Source organism: Gracilinanus agilis, chromosome 6 (assembly GCF_016433145.1).
Source record: "Gracilinanus agilis isolate LMUSP501 chromosome 6, AgileGrace, whole genome shotgun sequence".
Lineage (NCBI taxonomy): Eukaryota > Metazoa > Chordata > Mammalia > Didelphimorphia > Didelphidae > Gracilinanus > Gracilinanus agilis.
Genome location: NC_058135.1, coordinates 258,194,645 through 258,213,432, shown reverse-complemented (window position 1 = coordinate 258,213,432; position 18,788 = coordinate 258,194,645). Strand labels below are relative to the sequence as shown.

The 18,788-nt window shown below is 41.8% G+C and overlaps 1 protein-coding gene across 1 annotated transcript in view; it reads right to left on the bottom strand.

The window, feature by feature from the left end:
* CAT (catalase) overlaps positions 1-18,788 on the bottom strand; it is a 37,612-nt gene that overhangs the window by 10,282 nt on the left and 8,542 nt on the right. The window contains exons 2-8 of the mRNA XM_044682330.1: positions 10,885-11,056; positions 9,350-9,460; positions 7,605-7,735; positions 6,378-6,482; positions 5,314-5,439; positions 3,901-4,092; positions 3,408-3,560 (exon numbers count right to left, since the gene is read on the bottom strand). Coding sequence (XP_044538265.1) covers positions 3,408-3,560; positions 3,901-4,092; positions 5,314-5,439; positions 6,378-6,482; positions 7,605-7,735; positions 9,350-9,460; positions 10,885-11,056 — 990 coding nt within the window. The remainder of the gene's footprint in view (positions 1-3,407; positions 3,561-3,900; positions 4,093-5,313; positions 5,440-6,377; positions 6,483-7,604; positions 7,736-9,349; positions 9,461-10,884; positions 11,057-18,788) is intronic.

Sequence of the window (18,788 nt, the reverse complement as noted above, 5' to 3'; positions counted from 1 at the left end):
CATTGAAAAGCTGTTTATTCTCCATGACATATTCCAAGTTAAACTAATTTTAAAATTTATTCTGCACAGATAAGCATCTCAATTTTTTTTGTTCACAAATTACAAACAAAGCCAAATTATATTTTCTTATAGCTTCTTTTCCCATATAAGTTACTAACTCAAAAGGATCTAACTAAGCAAAGGCCCACAGAAACCTTCAAAGATTTTTTCCTATATGCCACTTTTAAAAAAAAAAATTTTTTTTCAACCCTCACCTTCCATCTTGGAGTCAATACTGTGTATTGGCTCCAAGGCAGAAGAGTGGTAAGGGCTAGGCAATGGGGGTCAAGAGACTTATCCAGGGTCACACAGCTAGGAAGTGTCTGAGGCCAAATTTGAACCTAGGACCTCTCATCTCTAGGCCTGACTCTCCAGCCACTGAGCTACCCGGCTGCCCCCTATATGCCACTTTTAAAAGAAACAATGACAAGAAAATAAAACCAAATTTTAGTCTTTATTTAGTTCAAGAAAGGGGAAATCACCCCCAAGATTTCACTACCAAATAAATTCTATCACAAATACATTCTACATCTACAGCTCATTGTTGGACTGTTAATTAAGATAATGAGTCCGATGTACAAAATCTCTGATATTAAAAGATTAAATGATGGTGAGAATATTCTGTTTATTATAGCAGGGAAACGTAGAGAGGAAATGGAAAGAGGACAGGGCGTGAGAGTCAGAAGACAAAGATTCAGCCCAGCGGCCACTCCATTTGTTACTCTTATCCCATAAAGTCCAAGTTCCTTCATTTTTAAATGGGGATGATATTATACAAACTCATTCATGAGACAGTGAGAAAAATGTCTTTGTACATCTTTAAGCCGTATATCAATTATGAGAATAACATAACTATCATTAGTAGTATCACTTTGAGAAAGATGCTAAGTGTTGAAATGATAAGGGTTGTCTGTTTCATTCTAAACTTAAACTAACCAGAAAGGACTATTAAAAGAAATGTTTAATTCTTTCATCATTCTGGTTAACTGAAGTTTTTGTAACCCTTATCTTCCACCTTAGAATCAGTGCTGTGTATTGGGTTCCAAGGCAGAAGATTGGTAAGGGCCAGGCATTGGAGGTTAAGTGACTTGCCCAAGGTAACACAGGAGGGCAGCTGGGTAGCTCAGTGGATTGAGAGCCAGGCCTAGAAACGGGAGGTCCTGGGTTCAAATCTGGTCTCAGACACTTCCAAGCTGTGTGACCCTGGACAAGTCACTTGACCCCCATTGCCTACCCTTACCACTCTTCTATCAAGCTAACACAGGAAGTGTCTGAGACCAGATTTGAACCCAGGACCTCCTGTCTCTAGTCCTGCCTCTCAATCCACTGAGCCACCTTGCTACCTCCTGTTACCTGATTCTTATGCTTCAGGACAAGGATAATGATACAGAGTCAACTCTCTCATAGGATCTAATTTTCCAGTTTTGTGAAGAAACAAAGAATTGAAAGGGGACTTGCTTGCCTAATATGCAATAAATCCCATCAAGCATTGGGATTAAAATCCAGCTGTGTTTAACTCCTTAACTCAGTGCTCTAAGGTCAATAACCAATCCCTTCTACCTGCAGCCTGAATCCAGCGCTCCAGACCAGTGCCAGGGACTTTAAGTCAATGCTTTCCACTCTGTGCTAACAGCACAGTCTAGGCTCTTTCTTGGCCCCAGAGCCACTCTGGCCATTCTCTCCTTCTCAAGACAGGGCCAAAGAAGCAAGCGCTCCATGAATGAGAGCCATGGCCTGTCCCTTAGTCTCCCATCCCATCACCACTCCTGATGTATCTGGGGACACTTCTCAGAGAAGTGAGATAGCAGGAACAGGTCCAATCATCCAACATTAAGGAAAAGTTAAGGAAGACAGCAGTGCGCCAAAATGAAATAAGCTGACAGCCACGAAATAACCAGAGTTTACAAAGCACAGCCCCCAACAGCATGGAGACACTCATCATAGGAAGGTAAAGCCTTGAGGACATGTTAACAAACATCGGAATTCCCAGCTGTGTGACCCTGGGCAAGTCACTTGACCCCCATTGCCTACCCTCACCTCTCTTCCACCTATAAGTCAATACACAGAAGTTAAGGGTTTAAAATAAAACAAAAACAAAAACAAAAAAAAACATCGGAACAAAAGTTCTGGAGTGGCACAAAGAGTGCTTAATATTCAGGCTAATTTCTACAGCTATTTAAGTTCATAACTCTAACCAGTAACTTAAGATATATTATTACATAAAAAACAAGTGGCAGGTCTCATAATGGGTTTATAAAAAGTTTCGTTCTGGTTAAACCTTGGCTCGCTGGCACAGATCAAGAAAACAGATAATTGCTTAGTAATTTATTCAACCACTTCTTTTCCCATTGAATTCTTATCTAAGGAAGCAGCTAAAATTCTTTCCTCCTGGGACAAGTGTGTGGTTTGGGCTCACACCATGCTTTATGCTAAATATACCCAGTACTTAGGGCTAGAAGGACAATCGTTAAGGCAAAACGTGTGCAACTTAAGCATCAGCAACAGAAACTCAACCTGCATGTCATCAATATTTTCCTGTTTAAAACTAGAAAAACCAAGAAGTCCCATTAACAAAATGGTAAACTAATAGAAGAGTTTTGGCCAAAGAATCCTGATGCCTATTTGTTCCAGGCAATAAACGGCCCAGCCATCCTTCAATGACTGATATTGAACAATCAATCAATCAATCAACCAATCAACATTTACTGAGCGCCTACTATGGGCCAGACATTCTGTAAAAGAGCAAATATTTCTCCGAGACACATTTTAAAAAAGGAAACGCCAGAGTCTTACGGTTTCTTCTAGACTTGGCTCTAACCCTAGTCATTATTAAATGGAATTTAGGGGCTCCTGAGGGAGTAGGAGGGCACCGTAAAGGACTCGTTCTCTTCGATCCAACGGCACCGGCCCACCGTCTGTTGTACAAACAGGGTTCTCCATCTTCTCTGCTCCAGAAGCTTTCCAAAGCCTGGAAAGCTCTTCCTCCTCCACCCCAACTACCGACTACTAACTTCTCCAGCTTTCTTTAAGTTCCAACCAAAATCCCAGCTTCTACAGGAAGCCTCCCCTAACCCCTCTCTTAATTATTTCCTGTTTGTCCGACATGTAGCTCACTTTGTATGTATTTTTTGCATGTGGTCTCCCTCATTTGACTATAAGCTCCTGGAGGACAGGGATTGTCTTTTGCTTCTTTTTTTGTATCCTTGGCCAGTGCCTGGCACCGAGTAGGTGCTCGATAAATGTTTAATGACTGACTGATCGATGACCTCCCCCGGAGCATTCCCACACACCCACCCCAGTGAGCCTCCAACTTAAGGTGAGGGTGGCTTGAGGGCGGGTCTGGGATGATACAAACCCCCCAGGCTTACCTGCAGCATTTTATCGGGGCTCGCCTCGATGCCGGGTGGCATGTTACTTGGATCGAAGGCTAGTTGTTCCACCTCTGCAAAATAATTGCTAGGGTTCCTGTTTAAGACCAACTTCCCCACTGGGATGAGAGGATAGTCTTTGTGAGGCCAGATCTGGAAAGGACACACACATGATAGGTGGCAGAAAGGCGAGACCTGCCAAACCCACTTGGGACAATCCGCCCCCAACGGTACAAGTCAAAGATCAGGATCAGCACCAAGAGAGCGTCCTGGAGGCCGCCCTGGAGGCCGCCCTCGGCACGGTCCAGCTTGGGGCCCGGAGCAAACGGAGATGGCGCCTCCCCAGCAGGCAGCCCCGGACAAATACACGAGCTTTACCCGCCAGCATGGACCGTGCTCAGAAAACTCTGGGCAACAACATTCCGGGGGCTGAACACGGGGCAGGATAGCTGAGCGAGCCGGGGCGGCCCCCTCAGTCTTTCATTGGCTTTACCTTCGTGAGGTCAAACGGGTTGAATGGAAATTTTTCTGCTTGCTCGAAGGTCATGACCTGGATGTAAAATGTCCAGGACGGGTAGTTGCCCGTCGCGATGGCGTTGTAGAGGTCCCGCAAGCCATAATCGGGATCATCCCGAGCGAGTCTTCCAGCCTCTTCGACAGAAAGATTTTTGATTCCTTGGTCAGTCTAAGAGAGAAGAACAAAAACAACAAGCATTTAGATCGACTTTAATTGGCAGTGACCAAACGTTGGGTAGCTCAGTGGATAGAGCACCAGGCGTGGAGTCGGGAGGACCTGGTCCAATCGGACCTCCGACACTTCCTAGCCGGGTGACCCTGGACAAGTCACTTAAACCTTCCGTCCCAGCCCTTGCTTAGAATTCGTCTTACAATTGATAGTAGGATAGAAGGGAAGGGTTTTTTAAAAATAAGTTAACAAGCCACAAATGAAAAGATTATGAGGCAATACATAAGGGTCAATCGCTAATTTTCAGGATAATGAAGCCACCCAGAGAGAGCATCCTCTCCAACATGCTCTCCGAATTTTGAATCCGGTATTAGGTCATTAAACACTGTTTGGAAATACTGATTTCTAAACTGCAAAGGGATTGTGTTCATCTACTTTATATTGACAATTTGTTCTGCAAGAACATTTCTAGCAGGTGTTTAATTGATATCTGTTAAAGAAACGAATGTCTTACAGAGTACACACTCGACTGTAAGATCTCTAAGGGCAGGGGCGATCTTTTGGCATCCCCTGGCCCATAATAAGAATTTAATAAATCTTTATTGGCTGACATATAACCTCACTTTTTTCAGTAAGTGCTACAAAAGTACATTCCTGTGGCTCTCTGGCGGGAGGCAGATTGTGACCAAAGAGACTTTCTTTTAATGAAAGCTGAAACTCTCTGAGGTTCTCCATGACGAGTAGTCATCATCATGAATATCAGAATCTTATACAGAAAAGGTCCTTTTAAAACACTCCAATGAATAAGCGGTGGTGTTATGTCCTAAAATAACCACTTAACTTGGATAACAAGAGGCCTGAGTTCTAGTCCCAGCTTTGTAATTGACTAAGTTTCATCACTTGCAGAAAAACTACTTCCTTGTTTTAGACCTCGGCTACCCAATCTGCAAAATGGGGAAGTGGGGTGGAGGGGGGGGGAGGTTGAAGGAGGTTGTTTACAAGGTTCTTTCAGCCTTAAAATTCTATAATTTAGTACCTTCCAAAAGCAAAGAATGGAACTTGATTCTATGAGAAAAAAAAATAGGAGAATTTTGTTTCAACCCTCCAGAAGCATTCGTTTACTTTTTTCTTTGCACATCAGATAAACTCAATAAATATTTGTTGAATGAGAGATTCTTAAAAATCCTGATTATTATATTTGGAAAGGTAGCTTAAACTCACCTTATAATGGAATTTGCAGTAAACTGCTTCTCCCGAGGCATTAACCAGTTTGAAGGTATGAGATCCATATCCATTCATATGACGATGACCATCTGGAATCCCTCGGTCGGTGAATAAGAAAGTGACCTAGGAGGCAAGAAGGAAGAAAAGTCACAATAAAAGAAAAGGCAAAATAAACAGAATAGATGTCTAGCCAAGTCACAATAGAATGCCCCAAGAATGTGGAGGTCATGGTAGAAAACTGTAATGTAATGTAAACATTACTGTAATGTAAATCATTACACCAGTGATGGGCAAACTATTCCCTGTGGGCCAGATCCAGGCCGTGGTTTGCTCATCACTGCCTTAAGCAATTCTCTAATCACCACGTGCCCACATCCAGATGTAGTGACTAGTTCAGTGGTTCCCAAACTTTTTTGGCCTACCGCCCCCTTTCCAGAAAAAATATTACTTAGCCCCCTGGGAATTAATTTTTTTTTAAATTTTAATAGCAATTAATAGGAAAGATAAATGTACCTGTGGCCATCACCGCCCCGCTGGATCGCTGCAGCACCCACCGGGGGGCAGTGGCACCCACTTTGGGAATCACTGGACTACGGAATTGCTTAAGGCAGTGATGGGCAAGCTACAGCCTGGATCTGGCCCTCGGGGAAGAGTTTGCCCATCACTGCATTACACGTTTATCTCCTGAATCATAAAAGAGTAAATTCACCATCAGGCCACCTTTCTTTTTCATACCCCAAACCCCACTAAACACTTCATGATAAATGAGATTATCAATGAATCTGTTATCTCTATCAATCTAATTCTAATTAGATTACATTAGCACTTTAAGGTTTCCTTAAAGAAAAAAAATAATAGATTATTCTCTCTGGGAAATTGGAGGAAGATGCAAGAGAAAAAGTTTGCTATAACTCCGTCTCTCACTCTTTTCCCGTGACTGCAGCTGGGTTAGCACCCTTTTTACTTTAGCTTTTTAGTTTGGTTATTATTCATTAATCTTATTAAATATAATACTTGGAGTGTTTAGATATTAATGTTTAATCTTACACAAGCCCTCCTACCTGATGCAAAGATTCAGGGCGAAGACTCCAGAAGTCCCAGACCATGTCAGGATCTTTCAGGTGGGTTTGAGGGTTCCTCTTCTGACTATGAACAAAGGATGGAAACTAAATGGGGACAAGAGAGGACAAAATATAGCTTCTTAGAATATAGTACAGATTCGATCCGTTATATTGATCCAGTCAGTCAGTAAGCCTTTAGTAAGCATCTGCTATGTGACAGGAACTGGACTAGGGGCAGAGCGCACAAAAAGGGACCAAAGGGAGTCCTTGCCCTCGGGGAGCTCCCCGTCTAAAATGGGGAGAGGAATGACCAGTGAGTGACCAGTGAGTGCATTGCAGAGAACTCCCAGATGAAGAAACTCTTCATCAGTGGAGGTTGGCATCTTCTTAGAGCCTCAACTAGATCACAGAGGGGTTAAGAGAATTTTCCTCAAGCCACCTGGCCACTATGTGTCAGAAGCTGGACTTAGGGGCAGCTGGGTAGCACAGTGGACAGAGCCAGACCCGGAGTTGGGAGGCCTTGGACTCAAATCTGGCCGTGGACACTTGTTGTTTACCAGCCCTGGGGAAGTCACCTAACCCCCATTGCCTACTGCTCTTCTGCCTTGGATCCAATACTCAGTATCAATTCTAAGACAGAAGGGAAGGGCTTTAAAAAAAAATAGAAAGGAAGCTAGTCAAGGTTTCCTGACTCCAAGGCCAGCTCTCCAGCCTCTACATCATGATTCCTCTCAAAGAAGTCAATCTTAAAGCAACTACAATAACATGTTCTATGATATCCAGCTGAGGAAGTTCTTGTTAAAACGGTCTGCAGAATCCCTCTTAGCAACAATCGCAGAGAGAGTATCGCATGTAAATTCTGCACCAAGTCCGCATGTCTCCCAGCATCCCAGGCCATCCCCAAATCCCTTCACTTTGTGCCTGGAGAGAGGAAGCTGCTGCTCCCAGGGTCCCCCAAGCCCTGCCAGGTGTGGTGCAGAGAGGGGGCATAACTGCTTTGCAGAATTCTTTTGTCAGTTAGAATCTTGGGAAAGGACAGTTGGTCCTGGGAACTCGTGGAGAGAATCCATGTGGCTGTGATGCTTTTTATAATAATTACTATCAAGCCCTGAGACTCAGAATGCCACTTGTTCCCTCTCTTGGGCCTTCTGTTTGCAATGGCCCCCTCTCCCCTTCGAGCTTCTGAAGCGTCTCCCCACGTGCCAGATCTACAAGTACTTCACCTACCAAAAGTGGGTCCCTGATAAAGAAGATGGGGGTGTTATTTCCTGTGAGATCCCAGTTACCCTCTTCAGTGTAGAATTTCACGGCAAAGCCTCGAGGGTCACGGACGGTGTCGGCTGATCCAGATTCTCCAGCTGTAAGATGAGCCATGAACAGACATCAGAGAGAATAATACCATCTTCCAGGAAGGCCCAAACAACACTGCCTTATTCTCATGCCACTTTCTGGGAGCAAAGCAGATTCTTAGGGTTCTAGATGGCCACTTCTCTAACTTAAGATGCTAATTCAGTCTACAAAATAGACAAATAAGGGGAAGATGAAGACACGTGTTGTGGGGCAGCTAGATGGCTCTGTGGATTGAGAGCCAGGTCTGGAGATCTTATCGCTCTCTTCTGCCTTGGATCCAGTACTGATGGAAGGTAAAGGGCTCATAATAAATAATGTGTGTTGTCTCCACCCTTCTAGGACACAGGCTCCTTGAGAACAGGGACTGTCTTCTGGGTCCTGAATCCCCAGTGTCTAGGACAGTGCTCTTTGCACAAAGTAAATGTTTAAGAAATGTTCTTTTTTTCATTCATTCAAGTCCAATAGTGAATAGAATGAAAGCCCAGATGGCCTAATAACGTTTTCATTTCCTGAGTGAATTGAAGTTTTCGGATTGAAATGGAAAGTGAAAATTAAGGAAAAAATTATGAGGAATAAATGAACTGTTCTATCATGAGTTTGATAGAGTTGTCCAAATCTGCTCTCAACCACTTCCTAGCTGTGTGACCCTGATCAAGTCACTTAATCCCAAATGCCTAACTCTTATTGCTCTTCTGCCTTAGAACCAATACTCAATATTGATTCTAAGACAGAAGTGAAGGGTTATTAAAAGGAAAAAAGCAGAGTTAAAACATGAGTTCTTTATTCATAGAAAAAATTGTTACAAAGTAATAAAAAGGGAACCAAAAAGGCACACCGAACCTGCATAAAAACAATTTGGGGAATGGAAAAAGGGACATAAACTCTTCGCTTTGAAGTAAAAACTAACACTTGTAAAGAAACTCTTAGCGACTTCCAGAGATTTTCAACAATAGATAAGGAAATCACTGCCCCTAAGTGTTACTACTCAAGATTCCTGCAGTAACATGTAAGTAAGTTTCTAACAAGTATCAAGAAGTTTCTACTATTTTGAAATCTTGCTCTATTTTCAGTTTCCTTTTTTTTTTTCTCTTCCAGGAAGGTTGTTTCTGAATGGGGTAATATAAGCCAATAAGAATCACAAAGCAGGGGGGCAGCTGGGTGGCTCAGTGGATTGAGAGCCAGGCCCAGAGACGGGAGGTCCTGGGTTCAAATCTGGCCTCAGACACTTCCCAGCTGTGTGACCCTGGGCAAGTCACTTGACCCCCATTGCCTAGCCCTTACCACTCTTCTGTCTTGGAGCCAATACTGTATTGACTCCAAGACAGAAGGTGAGGGTTTTATTAAAAAAGAATCAGGGGGCAGCTGGGTAGCTCAGTGGAGTAAGAGTCAGGCCTAGAGACAGGAGGTCCTAGGTTCAAACCTGGCCTCAGCCACTTCCCAGCTGTGTGACCCTGGGCAAGTCACTTGGCCCCCATTGCCTACCCTTACCACTCTTCCACCTATGAGACAATACACCGAAGTACAAGGGTTTAAAAAAAAATTAAAAAAAAAAAAAAAGAATCACAAAGCAGGCAGTCATTTACAAAGCAATGGTGTTTGGGTGAATAAAAGTGATGACTTACCGACTGTAGAGAATCTAACAGCAATTGGAGTCCTTTTCCCGATACTCTCAAACACCTTTGCCTTGGAATATCTGGTAATGTCATGACTGACTTCAAAATATCCAAATGCTCCTATGAGACAAACCCACAAGGCACCACAATGAACAATCGGTCAAGTATCAATAGATACGTGCCTCCCTATGGAAAGTGGGAGGCCCTCCTGGTCCTTCAAACGGGGAGGAGACAGCAGGGACACGTTTAGGTTCATTGACCTCGTCTTCAGCTATCTCTACGCCAGTCCTGAATTCAGGTTTGGCTACATGAACAAATAAATATTCGAATAAAGGGCTACCTAATTGGTTTCAATGAGTATAGGAACCTCTTGTTGGATGATGCAGAGGAGAGTCACTCTAAAACGAAGTCGAGGAAACAACTTGGATGGGATGGGCTAAAAGAAGACGTTACTCTACTCCAGAGGGTCTCTAACTAGAAGTATTTAGTCAATGAAGTTAGAAGGCCCTCAGGAAACAGTTTTTTTTCCTTAGTTATACTCACTGGGTAGCAAATAGGTCTATACATTTTTCTATGTTATGCTGATCTTTCTTTTATGGTACCATAATAACAATAAATGGGATGCTCTGGAGCTTGTTTCTATTTTTAAAAAGCTGGAGTTCAGGGAAGTAGTCGATGGGAGGGAGCTACAAGAGTTGGAAGAAACTTCATGAAGGTGCTAAGTCTTGAGCTGGTAGCATTTGTAAAAGGGGAAAAAGAATCATAGGCTAGAGCAGTGTGGTTCCCAAAGTTTTTTGGCCTCCCTCCTCCTTTCCAGAAAAAATATTACTTAGCCCCCTGGAAATTAATTTTTTTTAATCTTAATAGCAATTAATAGGAAAGATAAATTCACCTGTGGCCATCACCACCCCCCTGGATCGCTGCAGCACCCACCAGGGGGCAGTGGCACCCTCTTTGGGAATGACTGGGCTAGAGGAAGAAACCAGAAAAGGCATCTTATAGGCAGGAATGGCACCAGACACTTAATGAGGAAGCTATAATGCCTAATTAAAAGCCATGATGGGGACAGCTAGGTGGTTCTGTGGATAGCGAGCCAGGCCTAGAGATGGGAAGTCATGGGATCAAATCTGACCGTCAGACACTTCCTAGCTATGTGATCCTGGGAAAGTCACTTAACCCCAGCTAACTAGCCTTTTACTAAGTACAATACTTAGTACAGATTCTAAGATAGAGGGTAAGAGTTTATTTAAAAAAAAAACATGATGAAAAATTTCACAAAATTGTTGGGAAAGATGAGTGGAAAAGTAGAGCATGAAAGGTAAGTTAGACAATGAGATTCAGGTCTCTTCCAACAGAGGGAGTAAATTGGTAAGTTTTCCAATAGAAGCTTCTTCCAAGGGCAGAGAGATTTAAAGTCGGTATACTAGAACTGGACAAACAGTCTAACCATTAAGACAAAAGCATTAAATCAGGGCTTGAGAATGTCCATTCTCAATCCAGGTAGGATAAAATAATTGCCATATATGAGCAAATGCACATCTCACCTGCTCCTTTAGCATGGACAACTCGTTCAGGAATTCTCTCCCGGTCAAAGTGAGCCATTTCATCAGTGAAAACCACATCTTGAACAAGAAGAGGCCCCCGAGGTCCAACACTCAGAATATTAAGTTTGTCTCCTACTGGAACACCAGCTCCGGTGGTAAGGATATCAGGTTTCTAAAAAGAAAGGGGATAATTAACTGGAGGAATTCCACGTGAACTGGAAAGACCTCCAGGAACTGATGCAGAGTGAAAGGAGCAGAGCCAGAAGAACATTGTACACAGAGACTGATATACTATGGTAAAATCAAATGTAATGGAGTTCTATACTAGCAGCAATGCAATGACCCAGAACAACTCTGAGAGATTTATGGAAAAGAACGCTACATGCATTCAGAGGAAGAACTGCAGGAGTGGAAACAAAGAAGAAAAACAACTGCTTGAACACTTGGGATGATGAGGCCATGATTGAGGATGTAGACTCAAAATGATCACACCAATGCAACTATCAATAATATGTAAATAAGTCTTGATTGATGACACATGTTAAAACCAGTGGAGATGGGAGTTAGCTATGGGGGGGGGGAATTTGAGGGGGTGAAGGGGAAAGTAAAAACATGAATCATGTAACCATGGAAAATTTTTCTAAAAATAAAAAAATTGAATTAAAAAAAATAAAATAAAAAGAAATGGGTAAAGAAAGATCATCCAAACATTTAATTAGTTAATAGCAACACAGCTCTAATTTATATGAACACAGTGGACATTCTCCCACCATGTTTATATACCTTTCCACATGATCTGTTAACTGCATTGTTCCTAAAATCCAGTTTGGCTGTGAGTTTTGGATATTTGCTAAAATTTGGATTTCTATTTCAGAAATGTTAGACAAATATCTGTTGTTTATGCAGCCTCGCCCAAAGCAAAAGGAGTCTTGAAGGGGGCAGCTGGGTAGCTCAGTGGATTGAGAGTCAGGCCTAGAGACAGGAGGTCCTAGGTTCAAATCTGGCCTCAGACACTTCCCAGTTGTGTGACCCTGGGCCAGTCACTTGACCCCCATTGCCCACCCTTGCCACTCTTCCACCTAGGAGCCAATACACAGAAGTTAAGGGTTTAAAAAAAAACTTGAATGACCTCCTCCCTTCAAGACAGCTCAAGCGCCACCCGAGAAGATGGAGTGGGAGCCAAAGTCATCGTGCCCTCACCCCAAAATATTTATTTTATATGTGTGTGTGTGTGTGTATTATTGTCATATATAACCATTTGGTATGTAATCTAATCAAAATTTATTCTGAGTATATTCAATTATGTTCTTAAAGTCTACCCCATAAGCTCCCCATGATTAGCAATCACGCCATTCTTTGCATTTGAATCCCCAGTGTTTGAAACCTGGTAGGTGCTTAATAAATGATTGTTGATTGATGAAAACAGCTGAGAAATGCCTGGCCCCTTGATGCTAAGAACTGACATTTGAGGTTTACAAAGCAGTTTATATACACTATCTCCCTTAACACCAGGGCTGCAGGGCTCTAAGGAGGGGAAGAAATCAGAGGCGGAGATTCTGGTACTTTTCCCATAATCACAAGGCTGGGGTGGGTGTAAGGATGGGAAGGGAAAGAAAACAAGCATCTCTTCCATGCCTCTTGTGTGCCCACCGCATTTGTGCTAAGTCAGCAGTCCCTACATCTGCTCTCCTCTGAGCCTCCTGACCACCGAGGGAGGCCGGAAGGTGCCGTCATTATCTCCTGCCGGAGCTGGCCCTCCTCCAAATGAGCCGCGCACCACACAGCACCACCGCCATGCTGTGATGAAACATCCCAGGAGGACTTGCGTGAACGTGATCATCAGGGATGCGGCGGATTTCAAAACAACCACTTTACTCCAGCCTTGTCATCCCAGTGATTTATGACTGTGGTTAATGTTCCAGGATGACAAACAAGAGCTGGGGTAATTTATTAACTTTCTTTGTGTTAAATATACTGTGTAATCATGTCTAACCTCAAAATGCCATAATGAGACAGTTTACTCTAATTGAAAACAAGCCTTGGGAAGTGTGATCATCTTTTTTCTAAAGCAAGACGGAGCTTTCCCGAAGCTTTATTTGGGGTGGACTTACAAACCTTTAAGCATGAAATCAAGTTTAAAAGAATAAATCAGCCAGAGGGAAAGAAGAAAGCATTATCTGAGCAAGAAAGATCACTGTCTGAAGGTTCAATTTGTCAAATCATCATCAGATAAACAGAGCCAAAAGGAATAAAGACATTTGCTTATAATATGAACATGCAAAGTAATTGAGATTACAAGAGAAGCACAAGGAAATCGTTTTTTAAAATGGGGTGCAGGGAGAAGCTAAGTGGCTCCGTGGATAGAGAGCCAAGCCTGGAGATAGGAAGTCCTGGGTTCAAATGTGACCTCGGGCTCTTCCTAGCTATATAACTCTTAGCAAGTCACTTAACCCCAAATGCCTAGCCTTTATTGCTCTCTTGCCTTGGAACAGATACTCAGTATAGATTCTAAGACAGAATGTAGGGATTTTTTTTTAATTATACAGGGGGGCAGCTAGGTGGCGCAGTGGATAGAGCACCAGGCCTGGGATCAAGAGGATCTGAATTCAAATCTGACCTCAGGGGCCTCTAGCTATGTGATCTTGAGCAAGTCACTTAGCCTCATTTGCCTAGCCATTGCCCTTCTGTCTTAAAGAGTTGTTACTAAGGGGCAGCTGGGTAGCTCAGTGGATTGAGAGCCAGGCCTAGAGACAGGAGGTCCTAGGTTCAAATCCGGCCTCAGACACTTCCCAGCTGTGTGACCCTGGGCAAGTCACTTGACCCCCATTGCCCACCCTTATCACTCTTCCACCTAGGAGCCAATACACAGAAGTTAAGGGTTTAAAAAAAAATAAAAAAGAGAGAGAAAGTAAGAGTTTAAAAAAATGACATAGGAAAGTGAATCTCTTAGCCTTGATGCAAATACTTGATGCAAAGACTGAACTCTCATGAACACAAAAACATGAATGCAGGAATTACAGGAGTTCTTCAAAGGCAATGGGTCTCCTATAGTTGCCTTAATAAGAACACTGTGGTTAAAAGAATGAAATGTAAAGAAATATTTATTGCCTTTATTTTCCCCTTTTTTCTTAGCCTCAGTATTATTTGTTTATTTTTTTTTTAAATTTAGAATGTTTTTCCATGGCCAAATGAATAGGGAGATAGTTTGAAACAGTCAACACTGTCAATTACAGCCTTCACTTCAGATCATTCGAAAAGATAGAGCCAACCAAGGGCACAACGTAACCCTCTGGCTACAGTTATTTATGCATAATGTGCTCTAAGGGGAGAATTATCTCTCTTTTATAAGTGAATAAATCAACTCTCCCTTAGATTAGCATGGTTTAATCACAAAACAGGATCAGAGGACTAGAAGGGGACTAGAAAAAGACACCGGCTACATGACCTAGACAGAAAGGGAGATATCATCAGCAAATAAGAACAGAGAACATATTATCTAGAAGATATATAGATGAGAGAAGAATTTATGGATAAATAAGAGATAGGGAGCACTGTGAGATGTAAAGGAGATAACTTTGATTACACTGAATTAAAAGGGGTTTGTACAAATAAAACTAATGTAGCCAAGATTAGAAGGAAAGCAGAAAATTGGGAGGGAAAGTTTAGATAGTTTCTCAGATAGGTTTCATATCTAAACTATAGAGAGCACATTGTCAATTTATGAGAATACAATTCTTATATTCATTAACCAATGGATTGACCAATTGATAAATGGTCAAAAGATACAGTTTTTGGATGAAGAAAACAGAGCCATACAAGAGACATATGAAAAAAATGCTCTAAATCATTACTGATTAGAGAAATGAAAATCAAAACCATTTTGAGACAGCTTCTCATACCCATAAGATGAGCTAAAATGATAAAAGGGCAAAATGACAAATGTTGGAAGGAATGTGGAAAAATGGGGAAGCTAATATCTTGGTGGAGCTGTGAACTGATTCAACTGTTTTGGACAACAATCTGAAATTAGCCCAGAAGAGTTCTAAAACCATGTGCGCCCTCAGTGCCAGTAGTACCATTGTGGAGTCTGTTTCCCATGGAGATCAGGAGAAAAGGAAAAAAAAAAACTTTACTTTCCAAAATATTTCTAGCAGCTATCTTTGTGATGGCAAATAATTGGAAATCTAAGAACTATTCATGATCAGAGAATGGCTAACTAGTTGTGGCATATGATTGTGATGGACTACTACTGTGCCATAAGAAATGATAAGCAAGCTAACTTTTTTTAAGCCTAGCAAAGACCTACAGGAAATTACAAAAAGCAAAATGAGAACCAAGAGAACATTATTTGTAGCTACAGAATTAATGTTTGAAGAATAACTTGAGAATGTCCACCTCCAGAGAAAGAAATGATCAATAAAAGACATAATTTATACATTGTAATGACTGAAATTCTCCAGAAGTTGGATTTCTTAATTTTGAAAAATAATTTATTAATAGATTGTTCAAGAAAATCTAACTAGCCAGTGGACTCCCTCCACAAATCAAATGGACACCAAAGATCTGAAAGGACACCAAAAAAAAAAAAACAAAAAAAACCAAACAAACAAAAAAAACAAGCTGTGTAACAGCCTGCTAGGGCCAAATGAGAGCAGCTAAATTAAAGAGAGCAGAGAGAGATAGAGACATCTCAGTTTCCTGTGGGGCAAGTCAATATATTACCTTGTGATGTCATCACTCAGTCCCTCCAGTGGAAACCATTGGGAAGGTACACTTATTGACTCCAAGTCTTCCCTCATTGCTTCATCACCAGGAAGAGGAGGATCTTAAGGATGAGGCCAAGTTGGACCCTCCCAGGTCAGGGTCACTGCCTCAAAAATGGTTGCCTAAAGCTTGCTGATTTCTTACCTAATCTCTCAAGTGGGTCAAGTGGGTGCTCAGCCCTACCCTAAATCTTGTTATTCTTTTCCAAGATCAGAACAAAAAAAGGAAGATCCAACCCAGTTTCATAGCCTGGGGAGAGAAACTATTTCAGCTTTAAAATCAAGCTGTTTTGGGGGTTTTTTTTGGGTGGGGAGGATTATTTCCCAATTCAACATTAATTTTTCACAAGTCGTTTTTTGTCAAGTGATGCCTTCTCTAGTTCAGGGAGAGGGAGAGAAATATCAGAGAATTTTAATATAATCAACAAACAAATTAATCCAAAAAATTCTAAATAAAGTTCATTAAAACATTGGACCCTTCTTTTTTTGCCCTTAGGCAAAACAACCACAAATATTCAAGGCAGATGACTTTGTTCTATAAGACAGTCTAGAAAGATCACCTCTATCAAGTATTCAGTATACTTTTTAACAACAGTTTATTTATTTTTACCTTAAATGAGGCCAAAAGCAACAGGAATCCAAAATTTTGAAGTTTTGGTGGAGAAGGGAGGGAAATATTTCCAATTTACTCATGATGAAAAGGAATATAAATATTTGTAATTTATTGATGTCCGGTCATTCGGTTGTGTCTGCCTCTTCATGACTCCTTTTGGGCTTTTCATGGCAGAAATACTTAAGTAGGGTGCCATTTCTTTCTCCAGCTCATTTTAAAGATGAGGAAACTGAGACAAATAAGGTCAAATGACTTGCCCAGGGTCACATAGCTAGTAAATGTCTGAGGCTAGATTTAAATTTGGATATTCCTGACTTCTTGACTCCAGACCTGGTATTCAATCCACTGTGCCACCCAGCTGCCCTTTATTTACAATGAAAAGAGATGTAGCTATTTATCATTTATTTATGAGGCACTTAGAGAATCATCTTTTTTAAATAAGTGACTTAAAAGTCTTTCCTTATACTTCCATATCATCATGATCCATGATTTCTTCATTTGTATTCCTTTTACCAACACAGACCACGATCCCTCCATGATTTAGTGATCATCATTAATGTAAGAAATAAAATTAATATAGTGATAAAATTAAAAATATCATGGTTTCAAAGGGTTTACTGAAGGGCATTTGGAAAAATGAAGCCACGTGCCTGTTAAGAGTTAGTTTAAAATATGCAGGCCCTGCTACCTCTTCCTCCCATCCTGGCTCAGCTCCAAATCACCAAAGAGAGCAAGTACCAACGCCGGCCTCAGGCTTTATACTCCTGGTTACGTAATTACACTTCCAGCCCACCTGATTACACAAGAGGAATCATGGGAAATGTAGTTTGAAGGAGATCTAAATGTCCACAGGAAGTTTAGACCAGGGACCTCAAAATTAGTTCGAGGACTCCCAAATTTCCAATATCACATTCCCCCCTGATGATCTTTGGGTGCCTCGTCGCCCCAAGCGATCACTTTACATAATCATCTTGTATCCACAAAGGTCTTCTAACGACAATAGTTACACCATCAAAACGACAGCTGACATTTAAATCTAATTCTAAGCTTTGCCAAGCCCGTTACACATATAATCTCAGACAGAGAGGGTTAGAGAGTTGTCGGGAACTCCGAAATTCCTTTTCCTGAAACTAGGCCAGTGAGGTGACCCTGCACTGAGCCAGGCTGGTCCTCTGTCAACCAAGAGTCTATTTCTGGGAATACCGGAAGCCCTTCCAACTTGGTGGGACCTCTCTGAGCTTATAACTCCACAAATGGAGTCTCCAAGAAATTGTAACTCTTATAAGTCAATATAAAAATGGTTCATTTCACCAGTAATAAGAAAATTAAGTATAAGACCACTCAGTTTTCATATCATACCTAGAAAATGGGCAAAAATGACAAAAGATGGGAACAGGCAACATTGGCAGGGTAAGGAGGAGTAGAAAAACAAGCCCCCAAATACATTATTGATGGACCTATAAATTTATACAACCAGCCTTCAAAGCAATTTGGAGTTGTGCAAAGAAAGTGACTAATGTGGCCACATTTTCTAACCAAGAAGTCCACGTTCAAGAGTCTTCTGTGATCATCTCACTAATTTGTTTCTGGCTTGTCTAATTCCATTTTGACAAATAGTTCACATTCACCTTTTATATGTAAGGATTAACAGAAAGGCACGGCTACAGAGCAGCACCTCAATGGCAGTCAGCTAACTGGTACCTTCTAAGAGCATCCAGATGCTATCCATGCTTAAAAAAAGCACCTCGATGATGTGGTCACCCTGCAGTGTGCGGGGTAAAAGTGGAGAGTCAGCAGCACTAGGACACCCCGTAGCCATCTGGGGGGACAGAGAGGCACAGTTCTGTCCATAGTTCCATGGGGCATCTCTACATGCTCAGACTGCCATGCAGCCCACTAAGGAAGTGCTTTTACATTACAGAAAAGGGATTAGCAGAAGGCACCAAAGCACAGTGGGATGCACTCTAGCTGGGCGCTAGCCTGGGTACAAGTACCAGCCAGCTCCAATATAGTCTAACTGTGAAATGCCTTAACTTACTAACATGCAGATAACCCGTAATCCAAGCTCCCCTGAATGAGGCCATCCCAGAAAGGGACTGAGGTTTTATTTTTTTGGGCGGGGAGGGGTAGTTTCTTATGCAAAAAAAAAAACTTTGGCAACCAGGAAACAAAAAAAAAAGCCAAGAATGAGAGATTACCCAAAAGACACTATGCCTGAGCCATGCCTGTCTCTTTGTTTTTCAATAGACAGCCTTACTTCTTAACAATGAGACACAGTATTTATAGCTTGGGAAAGACAGCCCAACTCTCCTTGATGGCAAAGAATTGGAAATGGAGGGGATGCCCATTCATTGGGGAATGGTTGAACTAATTGTGGTACATGTTGGTGATGGAATACTATTGTGCTATAAGAAATGATAAGCAACTCAGACACTTCCCAGCTGTGTGACCCTGGGCAAGTCACTTGACCCCCATTGCCTAGCTCTTGCCACTCTTCTGCCTTGGAGCCAATACACAGAAAAGAAAGA